The 11,642-nt window shown below is 42.4% G+C and overlaps 1 protein-coding gene and 1 long non-coding RNA gene across 3 annotated transcripts; one reads left to right on the forward strand and one right to left on the reverse strand.

Moving 5' to 3' along the window:
* Positions 1 to 1,074: 1,074 nt before the first annotated feature.
* On the reverse strand, positions 1,075 to 4,326 carry LOC136516850 (nucleosome assembly protein 1;2). The gene is made up of 11 exons (XM_066510346.1): positions 4,173 to 4,326; positions 4,044 to 4,087; positions 3,805 to 3,900; positions 3,022 to 3,114; positions 2,638 to 2,749; positions 2,452 to 2,516; positions 2,127 to 2,311; positions 1,862 to 2,039; positions 1,729 to 1,772; positions 1,464 to 1,635; positions 1,075 to 1,359 (listed from the first exon to the last, which is right to left on the reverse strand). The coding sequence occupies exons 1-11, from the start codon at positions 4,234 to 4,236 to the stop codon at positions 1,291 to 1,293; spliced, it is 1,122 nt and encodes a 373-aa protein (XP_066366443.1). The 5' UTR covers positions 4,237 to 4,326; the 3' UTR covers positions 1,075 to 1,290.
* Positions 4,327 to 8,120: 3,794 nt separating this feature from the next.
* On the forward strand, positions 8,121 to 11,539 carry LOC136516641 (uncharacterized). Of its 2 annotated transcripts, XR_010774091.1 has the most exons (4): positions 8,121 to 8,612; positions 8,957 to 9,190; positions 9,528 to 9,607; positions 11,208 to 11,539. It is a non-coding gene; the product is annotated as an uncharacterized lncRNA (long non-coding RNA). The 2 variants fall into 2 exon arrangements; XR_010774090.1 differs by having other exon boundaries at positions 8,123 to 9,190.
* Positions 11,540 to 11,642: the final 103 nt, after the last annotated feature.

Genomic DNA, 11,642 nt, shown 5'->3' on the forward strand with positions numbered 1-11,642 from the left:
GAGCTCGCGGCGCAACAGTTGTGTCGGGCCTGGCCGCGCCATGACCGGCACCGCGGCACCGACGCGCCATGATCCACGGCGCGGTAGCCCGGCCACGTCATCAGCCAACGCCGCTGCTGCTTGACACGTGGCTACCCCCGCCGCGCTGTCATGCATGGCGCGACAACGTGAATTTGTCGCGCCATGCGAATAGGCACAGTCAAAAGTGTTAGTTTGGGGGGGGGGATGAACAGTGTCAGATTTGAAAATAGTTTTAAAAAAAGTGTCGCGTATCAGTCTCACAGAGTGACCACAGACAACGGCTGTAGTGCAGAGCGGAGGCGTGTCGCGGAGGCCCGTGGCTAAAGTGTGATAGGATGGGTTGTAGAGTGCAATGCGCAGACATCCGTGGACGCCACGCCATGGTGCATAATCTCCTGTTAGCGTGGCCACATTTCAACCATGAGCCTCCGCACCACGCCTCCACACCGTACTATACCTGCTGTAACTCTATGCCCAACCTAGGGTTCGACTCTTCCACGAGGATACCGAAGGGGAACCTAGGGTTCCATTCTAGGCGAGGGAATCTAGTATCAAGGTGCTACGCCCAACCTAGGGTTCGACTCTTCCGCGAGCATACCGAAGGGGAACCTTGGGTTCATTCTAGGCGAGGGAATCTAGTATCAAGGTGCGCAAGGAGAGGATACCAGAGAGGAAGACGGAGGGCCCTAGCTGAGTCAGCAATTTCCAAGTTCATGACCAAAACCAGGCTTAAGCGATATTTCGTGATAAAAAATGGACTTCACAAATAGCTTTCTTTATTTCTAATAGTTGCCGAGCTGAACTTCCTTCAAAACTCGGAAACTGCTGAAATGGAGTCTGGAAGGACTAGGTCATTGTGTAACAACGGACAAAATGGTAAATGCAAGACCATGGCACGATGCAATTCGCAAAACATTTTCAGGCAAAAGGGTAGCCTTTCCCCTAGAGCAAAACTTCTCAGCGGCACGGCACGCTTGATGAAAGTACAGCACACTATGCCAGTGGTATGCACAATAAGACATACCAGAGTGGCAACCATCTTCACTCCAAGCATAATAAGAGCACATATATAATATCTGAAACCCAATACAGCAAGTGACAAAACTACCACATATAACACCATGTCCCAGAAAATCCCCCCGCCAATTCCATAAAACCAACAAGTGCCCCCTCAAGGGCTCCACAAAACCAACTCAATGACATTGCATCAAGCACAACCAAACTAATTGCTCCACAACCAATGCCTGCCAATATTCGATGTGCAGCACCTTACTGCTGCTTGCACTCTGCAGGTCGTTCTCCCTGCTGCCCTTCCCCTCCAGCAGTTCCCTTGGTCTTCTGTTCCAAAGAGAAAAGGAGAAAAATGTCAAAACATACTCAGAAGCTGGAAAGGGTGTAGAAGTGATATTCCTCATTAGAGATAAAAAAAAAGGTTTCCATACCTTTGTGTCGTAATCATCATCATCTTCATCCTCGTCGTCTTCGTCTTCATCGTCATCGTCTTCGTCATCATCGTCATCCTCACCATCCATAACTTCGAAGTCCTCATCTTGAGCAGCCTCTCCAGTGAACCACGAGACAGCATGTGGGATAATCTTGTCTCTGATGGTAGATCTGGCAGATATAGAAAGGATAGTTTAGAAGAAATAAACAAACCCTCAATCTTGGTGCATCAACAGATTGATCAAATCCCACATAACAACATACCCAATATCATAATCTTGCTCCATTTGGTTCTGCAACTGTTCAGCCTATTGAAAAGGGAACATCAAGTCAAATTCAATCATGTTCGTGTATACGTTTAACCATAAAAGCAGGTACATATCAGCTAAAAACTTACTGTATCCTCATCAATTTCCTCGTCGTCATCAGGGACTTGAGGTGGACTGAAGAAGTTGAAGAAGCTCTCACAATCTTCAGTTTTTGTGATAGGTTTAGTGTTCTTTGACCCCTTCCGTGGCTTCTTTTTTAGCACCTTTTGTGTCAAGCACTTCCCAGGGTACCATTCAATTTCAGTACTGAAATTGATGAACATAGGCATTACTAAAACTTTCTATCCATCCAAAAGAAAACTTAACTCCACGAGGAAAATATTTAATAATTACCCAATGGCTTTCTCCAGAATTGGTTCATCCTCATCAATCATGTGATATGTTTTTGTAAGCACTGAATTCTTGAAGAACGGATTTGTATCAAACTGAAATTCAAGCTTAAAGCCCTTTGGCTCGCTGATCCTGTACCACTTGATGTCCTTGAGGTACTTGAGAGTGTCCTCATCCCTCTCCTGGATCTGAAATTGAAGGACAAGAATTATTTAAAGCCAGTAAAAGACTCGTTTGTGTAAGAATGCATTACAACAAATTGGAACACAAAGTAACGATGGCCCTCATCAGAATAAAAACAACAAGTAAAAAAGATGCAAGACTTCACCTCCTCGGCCAGAATTTCATGATTCTTCATTGCATTAAGCCAGAAAGCTGGTACACCTTTTTCTTCTGCAAGGAAGCATTGTGATTGAAGTCAAAACAAAAGTCAAGAGGATATGTTTCTTCTTTAATAGAGTTCCATTATCCAATGGAGACCAGAGATCTTAATACAGGTGGAAACTATGTTCACCTTTTTGCTCAGCAGAGGTCTCATCTCCACTCTTTTGTTCTGCAGGGGTTTCAGCTGCACTTTCTTCTGTGACACCCTCAACCTCGACCACACCATTGACAATTTCGTAACGCTGTCAATTTCAGGTCCAATAAAACAATCAGATGGCTCATGGCTCATGGCATCAAATAGGATGCAGCAATAGTGAAGGGATGCCTGTACTTTATGGAGCATCAGAATACATTACTAACCATTTCTTTTGCATACATGCTAAAGAAGTGTCTATTGCTATGGTAGGCGTATGAATTCTCAGAGCAGTTCAGAAGTTGAAAAAAATAGCAACAGTACAAAACCGAACACAACATATATAGAGGCATCATTGTATCAAAACATGAACAAGCTTACCTTTGAGTAAAGTGGTTCATACAACTTCTGATACTTAGCTTCTAGAGCTGCTCTCTCCTCGAAAAACTTTGCCTCAAGTTCATCGTGTTGGCCCTAGAAGACAGTACACAATGGTAATGAACTAACGGCAATTGTATCTAGAGCATCAATTCAACTTGCCCAAGTGATTACTATATAATAATACGGAACCAAGTGGTAAACCAATCAGCGAGAGATCTGCATGACGGAAAGGCAGACATATGTTGCACAAAGTAAACCCAGTCTAGACACATGCCTAATAAGAGAGCTTCTGTCTGATACTTCGATCTAAACTAAGGTCTTCACATGGTTAGATTTAGATCTATAAAGATAATGTGTATCAGTATCATACCATTTCCAAAATTCTCTAACAAAATCCCAATACACCTCGAGTTCAGGAGCCAAATGCTCATTAGTTATTACAGGCAAAAAATAAATCTAGAGCTCACGACCAGGCATCATAAATATCATCCAATGTGTGACACAAACATTCACAGTGGCTGGCAGTTCTCCAGAATCTCCAGTAATAATAGTATCCAACAGTGTCCTAGCTCCTATTAGGATTGGAATTGCTGGTGCTAGTGCACACCAACCATACACCGTCATACCACTATGACAAGTATAAACCCAATCACATAATGCATCCTTTATTAGACACAGACAATGATACAGGACCACACAAAGCTCCCTACCAAAGCATGCAACAACAGCAGAAACTATCACAAAACCAACATCATAGTCCCACAAGTGTAAGCAACTTTATACCTGGATCTCCCTGAGCTTCTCGACGCGCTTCCTGACCTTGGGCTCGAGGTTCTCGAGCACGTCGGTATGCCGCGACGCCAATCCCTCAAGCGTGTTCTAAACAAGTGCGAGAAAACACCGAATCAGCATAGGCTCACTATGAAATCCCCAAAAAACTGCCCAACCCGACCACAAGCCCGCCAAAACTGCAACAAAAAAAAACAGCGAACCGCCGCCCGGGAATGCAATAGAAAACTCACCTTGATCGACGCCACAAGGTGAGCCTTGTCCTCCGCGCTGAGCTCTGCATCGGAACCGCCGCAAACCAATCAGACAAAGGCACCGCGCCCAAGCAACGGCAATAGAAATCGAGAGGCGAAGCAACGAACCGGCCGAGTTGGGGATGGCGGCACCGAGGGCGGAGAGGTCGAGGGAGTCCTTGCCGTCGCTCATGGCTGCGGCGCGAGGCACTGGAAGCTTCGGGGACGATTTGGGGGCGGGCGGGGAGGGGAGGAGAAACCCTAGCGGCGGCGGGGGGAAGGGGAGCGCTGGGTTTGAGGGGAGAGGGAGGGGATGGCGGAGGAGGGGATAAAAAAAGAGCGAGGGATTGAGGGCTGCGATTTGGTTTGTACAGGCGCTTACCAAAATTCGTGTCACATTAAATATTTAGACACATAAAATATTAAATATATATTAATTATGAAACTAATTACATAACTTATAACTAATTTATGAGATAAATCTTTTAAATCTAATTAGTTCGTGATTTAATAACATGATGCTACAATAAATATGTACTAATGACACATTACTTAGGCTTAAAAATCGTCTCGCCCCCATTTATATAATTAATTTTATAATTAATCTATATTTAATGTCTTTTTATTAATATCTAAATATTTAATATGCTATTAATTTTAGAAGCAACTAAATAACCCAACCCCCCTTAGCAGCGTGGGAACTCGAGAAGACGTGGGGGAAGCGCCGGTTTGGTTTGGAGTTTGGACTCCGCCAGTTGCGAGCGGGGAAGAGCGGGAGAGAGAGAGTACCTTTGGGCCCAGCTGTAGGCCAGCGAGACGCTGGAATATGCCTGCACGCTGTCACGGTCCGTACGCTATAAAAAAGTCACAATTCAAGAACTTTATTAGTTGTAAAATAAAATTTTATTCAGACTAGTTTTTCAATCAAGTACTCCCGGTCTCAAAAAGAATGCAATTCTAAAACATGTTTTAGTATATCACCTTTGATCAATTATAGATAAAAAAATATAAATATTTATAATATAAAATAAATATCATTAGATTAATTACGAAATCTATTTTTACAATAAATTAATTTAGAGCCATAAATGAATATTATTTATTAAAAACTTGATCAAATGTGTAGCACTCAAAATGGTACGTAATACATAGTTGTATTCTTTTAATAACAGAGATAGTACTCAATTAATTCATTATTAGATTTTTTTTTTGGTATAGCTCTAAACAACTTCGGTTCCATAGTACATAAATCGTTGCCGGAGCCAGAGCTAATAAAGCCAAGATGGCTCCTGTTTATTTTGTGCAGGGAAATAAAAACAGCTAATTATTCTAGTGCATAAAAAATATAAAACTGTAGCTAACTGAAAGTCTACCAAATGGGGTCTTACGTTTTAGCCTTATGCTGAATTTATAGAGCTCACAAAAAACGATTGAAATTGGATACCAGCAAACTAGTAAGCACTAAACCTATTAGAATTTATAAGATAACCACCTGCTACTAATATAGGGGGTGATTCGAAAGGAATTATAGAGAAAAATGTGCAAAGAAAAATTCTATTGTGTGTTCGAGAATTATGGCAAAGCTCGATATTTGAGAATACCTTTTGTAATTTTTGAAAGTCTGAATGAGTGAATGACCTCTCTTTTTCCTGTCAACTGTTTTATTTAAAAAATCGTATCCATGCCATCTGGTCAACAATGGTTTCTGAACTCATCCAAAGTGTTGGTAAAAGAAACATCTTGGGACGTTTATGAAGTCTCCTCAAAATGCACTTCCTAAACAATATACCACTCCATTTTTTTTTAAAAAAAAAACAAGGACTGCTTCAACTTCAACTGACAAGGAAGGAAGTAGGGAAGTGATATTGATTGGCTTCGTATCTTATTGATGCGTTTAGTATTATAAGTTTGTTTAGCGAGCTAGCACGATCGGTGCCAATTTTATTAAATATAAAGAAGAATCTAAAAATCCTAGACATATTTTTTTTTAAAAAAAGGTCGTGTAGATGATTACAAGAAGTACCTTGCTAAGAGCATCTCCGATAGTTCCTACAAATATTAATTGATAAATCAGTTAGTTTTTAAAGTGGCTAAAAAAAGTTGGGTTCCTCTATCAATTACTAAAATCTAACGCATAAAATATAAAACAAATTTATATGGGGAATTCATGATTACTATCTCCGTCCAAAAAAATGTAAATCTCGCTTCACGAGGAGTCAAAGAATCTTAAATTTGGCTAAGTTTATAAAAGGTATTATCTTCATCTAGATCTCTTTTTAGATTTATTATGAAAATATATTTCATAATAAATCTAATGATACTTATTACGCACTGTAAACGTCAATACTTTTTATATATATTTGGTCAAAACTAAAGAATCTTTGACTCCTCGGGAAACGAGATTTACATTCTTTTTTTGAGCGGAGGTAGTATTTATAAATCACCCTAACTATTTTTCTATATTCTTTTTCTCTTGTACATTTGCATTGAGAACACTATCCTATCATTATTGTTCCCCACGTCCTTCCACCTCCGGATTGGTTGATCGATACACACGCGTATATTTCAACGTGATTGGGTCAAATTTCTCAAGTGCGGAAAAAATGGATGTTGATAGGGAGTCGTTGGAGAGCAGTTTTTTTAGTCTATACATAGTATTAAAGAATAAGAGCCAATTCTATATCGTTGTAACTATACATAGACATTGGAGAGTTTTTTCGCCCGATTTTTTTCACGACCTGTACTCATATGGGTCAGAACAATTCGTGTCTAGTGACGATGAATACAGGGTCTAATTTGAATACATATTGGTCGCGTGCTCTCCGTATCTCATACTCCATATATGGCCCATACGACTTCCGTTGCATCGTACATTCGTGCGGTACGTTTGCTAGTCTTGCCAAAAAGATCAAAGATTGGAAGTCGGTTTTAGAAACTCTTGGATATGCTCTACGAGAAATGTTCAGCGAATTTTTTTTTTGTACCTGCCGACGCCCCAAGTGATGGACTCCCGTTGATTTCAGTAACAAATAATGAAGGAGTTGAGAGCACCCTGTAGTACAAACTCTCTTTCACCCTGTTCGCTTGTTGGTTTCAGCCAGCCCAAACCAGCCAGCTAATAGTGTTTCTCTCTCACAATAAATCAGCACCAGCCAGCCCAAACCAGCCCAGAAACCGACCAGCGAACAGGCCATTTGATTCCTTTCTTCCCGTACCGTCTTCGTTTCTCCTAGGACATTGGTTAAGCGTGTCATCATCTTCCACTAGTCATGCATCCGTCTTTTATGTTATTTTAGATTTTAGACGAATGCAAGCTTAGAGATGCCAAGCCATGCTGTGAAAATATAGGGAAATTCGTTGACATCTTCAAACAAATTTAAGATATATCAATCATGCCTGCTTTAATTAAAATTTTTAAAACAACAAGCTTTCCGGATGGAGGGAGTGGTTCTTTATTTTTGAAAAGCTGTTTGGAAGAGTTGGAATTGTTTGTACATACTCCTCCCCTATACGGGATTGGTGATCATCGACTCCCAAGTCCAAGCGCAGGATTCTCGCCTTGGAAATGGAAAGCTTCCTTCCTGTCTTGGCTTTCAGTTGCCGGGACCAGGGGCAACCGGGCAAGGAAAAGCAATCCTTGCCTTGCTGGCCGAGGAGAGCACAGGTCCGTCATCCGTGGGCGTACGCTTTGCTTCCTGGCCTCCCATTGGCCATTGCTTGGCTGCCTGCGACTGCGACTCTGCCACGGTGTGTGTGTGTGTGGGGTGGGGGGGGGGGGGGGGGGGGGGGGGGGGGACGGAAGCTGCCCTGGCCCCTGCCAACGCCAACTGGGTCTGGCACTAGCAGTCACTCATTGCTTTCCGTGCTCGGCGGGGCGATGCCGATCCGTGCCATCAATGCTTTATGGCACAACGCAAGCACACGTGAACCAAACCAGCGGGAGTCACCGTGTTCACCTTTCACCTCTACAATCCTAAGGTTCACCCCGATAGGGTAGATGGGACACGTCACCTAAAATGGTTTTCGCCGTTTGATTTCACGATCTATGGTCCTGGTTACTTCCACCTGCCTCAAAAGCCTCTCGTCCCGTCCCGAAGCTTCCATGGTACCGTAAAAAAAAAACCCGTCTCCCTCGATCTCTCTGGCATCGCCGCGACGCTCGCCGCTCCCTTCCTCTCCCTCTCTCTCAACGCGGCGAGGCCCTCCTCCTCCTCCTCCTCGTCCCCTTCGCGTCGCCGCATGCCGGGCGGGCCAGCGCTGCCGGCTCACCGCGCGAGGCCCTGGCGGGGCTGCGGCGCGAGCCGCGTGTGGCCACCGGTGGTGGCCGTCCTGCCCACGTCGCGGCGCGGACGGTCCTTGCTGCTGGCCGCCGGCGTCGCTGCGTCCTGGTGCTACCTCCTCCCGCAGCGCCGCGTGTCATCCCATGCTCGACGAAACCCTAACTTCCTGTGCCCGACGTCGCGACACCCAGCGCCGGTACCACCCTCGGCGGCGGCGCCCTGCGTCGAGATGGTCGCCGGCGATAGCACCGGCGGCCACCAGGTCGCTGTCCCTCCGGCGGCTGACGAGGTCAACTTCCATCTCCACTCTCTCTTGCCCGTTCTTGTCCTGTGGCTCTAGACACTGCGTGATTATCAGCCTGAGATTTATGTCATGTAGTAGATAGCATAATAGCAGATATTGTCGTGTGGATCCAGATACTGTGCATTTTGATTTTCAGTCTGAGATTTATGTTGTGTGGATCTAGATACTGTACATTTTGATTTATGCCATGTAATAGATAGCATAATAGGAATTCAGAATAATTCGAATACTGATTCGCTAATCCAAAGTACTGATTTTAGCATCTGCTATTTTCGTCGTCACTTAGTTCCGCAGCATCTAAACATTTGTTAATTCCTAAGTTCCTGTAGGCTAACATTTTCAGAGGCAAAAATGAATGAGTATTCAGACAAGATTGAAGAACTTGCTGTTATCCTTCCTACCGAAGTGGTATATTGCTGCCCTCTCTTCTGTGTATATGCAGCAGTAGCACGTTGTGAATGAGTATTCAGACAAGATTGAAGACCTTGATGCTATCCTTCCTACCGAGGTGGTATATTGCTGCCCTCTCTTCTGTGTATATGCAGCAGTAGCACGTTGCCAATGTAAGTTGTCTTCATCTTGCATACATCAGTTTACTTTTGGCATGGTCCTTTAATTTAGAAGTAGTAAATTTAACGAACCGAGGAATGGCCTCTAGGTCCATGTGATGTGAAACATGATTTTTATTGTAGTGAGGTGTGCGGTGTTACTTGCGACTACTGAAACAAAAAAGAGGCAGTGTGTTAAACATCTTCGAAGTGCATAGTTCATATGGAGTGAAAATGTTGGCCTGTGTATTCTGGAATTTCTTTTTGGTACTTTGTAGGTCTCATGATTGTTTTTTTTCCATGCCCATAATGGCCATTGCTAGATTATCAATTTAGACTTACCATTATGCAGGCGTGCAAGATTAGCACGATTAGCGCTGCTGCGGCAAGGAGCTCCTGGTGCGCCAATCTATGCAGGCTTCGTTTGTCCTGGTAAGATTCGTGCCGTATCCCTGTAATGTTTTTGTGAATTTCTCTTATGTCACCCTTGGGAGTGCCCTGTACACATATCATGCTTCTTGTGGCACAATATTTGTATTCCTCACCTAAGCTTGGCACTTACTCTTATTACTCTTTACTGTTAGTCTACAGCAACTATAGTACTCAGTTATTTTCCTTCCTAAAATTATGCTGTCTTTTCTTGCTCTTACTGTTTGCTTCTGTAAATTACTTGCTGCAAGGAAAATACTCTCCTTTTTTATGCCTGATGTATATTTCAGTTTTAAGTTCTTAGTGCTAGATGGGAACTGATGTATGTTCGGTTTCATAGAAAACCTTCAGAATACATTACCACTTGGTTGTGTGTGTTTTCAAATTTGAATTGGGCAAGTTGACTCAGGTTTCTATTGTGTGGTTTCTAGATGACCTAAAAAATTAGTTACCTTGGAAATTTCAATCATTCCCTGCAGTTTGTTTTCAAGCTTGAAAAAACTTATTTGATGCGTGAGTGTTTCTAACTTTTCATAAATCAGTTTAGAACAATCAGCTTGTATTTGAAATTATTTCAGTTGTCCCTTTGATTCCTTTAATTTCAACCAATATGTGTCATTCATTTATGGTCCAGATAACAAGTCAAAATTTTTGTATGCATGCTGGTGCTGATGGATCAGGATCATACATTTGGCCACATATTTAGTTACCGGATGCCTGGACCTGTAACATCTTCCTTTTGTAGCCATAAGAAAATCTTCCTTTTTTCCAGAACAGCTGGTTTGAGTAGACGAAATGGTTAGGTTATTCCAATTGTATCCTTTTTAATGTTAATTGAGGATATACCCTTAAGGTATTATCTGGTTCAGATGATAACAGTCAAGGAAAACAGTGAGCGTATTGAGCTATATCTGATTAAAAATTATATGCCCACTTATCTAAGCGAATTCCTTTATTTATGAGTCTAAGCCTGAATTGTCAGTTGTGGTTGATAATTTTATACTTGCCTTGTGTTCTACTAGCTGCTCGATAAGTGTGTATTTTTTGGTTCCTACTTATAGATGCATTGTTGTGTCATGCCCATATGATATCAGTGGTTTAGCAAATATAATGCCTGGGCTGACATCTGTTTTCCTATTTCAATTATGGAATGAATTGGTTCAATCCAATATATTTTCGTGCATGTCGTATGAATTTTAGGGCAGGCCTGGTGCAAGCGGTAGAGTCTCAGACCCCGCACAGAGCTGGAGCTCTCTGAACTGGGTACACCCTTTTTGTAGGAATTTTAGTGTAATACAACCCTTCCATATTGCCATTTAACGTTTCAGGACACGTGGAAGTTGCTTCAGGGTTAGTTAATAATCTTATTCATTGAAAGATTGTTAGAACTTCCCTATCTGAGACAAATCAAATATTTATGCTACGATATTATTTTAAAATCCAGCCAGCAATGGATTGTTTTACTACTCTTTGAAGGGATACATATTTATAATGAATTGTGTAACCATAGATTTATAATGAGTCCCTTTGTTAAATCCCAGTACGGTAGATTTATATGATAATAAAACCTGAGACTCATCCTTTGTTGTATGTAACTATTCAGGTCTACAATTCAGAGACCCTTTGTTGACATTCAAAATCTTTCCTGTTGCCTGCCTACGCACCGCGTTACTCAATGATGAAACACTTGCCTCAGCACCAACTGTAATCGCCCAAACAGGCTGATCATCTCTGCACAACGCAGTATCTCAATATTATCTGTATCAAACATCTACCCATGTATATTTGCGGAATGGTATCCTATACCTATGTACTTCTACCTATACAGCCCTAGAAACAATGCTTCTCTCTTCTCGCAGTTCTCTGAACCATCCACGTATGTACAATACAATATGTATAACTTCAACCTGTGTGCACATCACTGTGGTTTAGTCATCCACTTTATCACTATATGAGCCATCAGACTTTGTTCTGCGCGCGTTTTCTACTAGTGTGAGTCGATCCATCCGTGGAGTCTTCTACTCACAACGCGGTCGAT

This window comes from Miscanthus floridulus, chromosome 17, assembly GCF_019320115.1.
Source record: "Miscanthus floridulus cultivar M001 chromosome 17, ASM1932011v1, whole genome shotgun sequence".
In the NCBI taxonomy this organism is placed as follows: domain Eukaryota; kingdom Viridiplantae; phylum Streptophyta; class Magnoliopsida; order Poales; family Poaceae; genus Miscanthus; species Miscanthus floridulus.

Excerpts from the sequence above, each read along its gene's own strand:
- LOC136516850 (XM_066510346.1), bottom strand. The coding sequence starts at position 4,236 with ATGAGCGACGGCAAGGACTCCCTCGACCTCTCCGCCCTCGGTGCCGCC. Across the intron at positions 2,040-2,126 it reads ATTCTGGAGAAAGCCATTGG|TACTGAAATTGAATGGTACC; the intron begins GTAATTATTAAA and ends CATCAATTTCAG. Across the intron at positions 1,773-1,861 it reads AGGAAATTGATGAGGATACA|GCTGAACAGTTGCAGAACCA; the intron begins GTAAGTTTTTAG and ends CCTTTTCAATAG.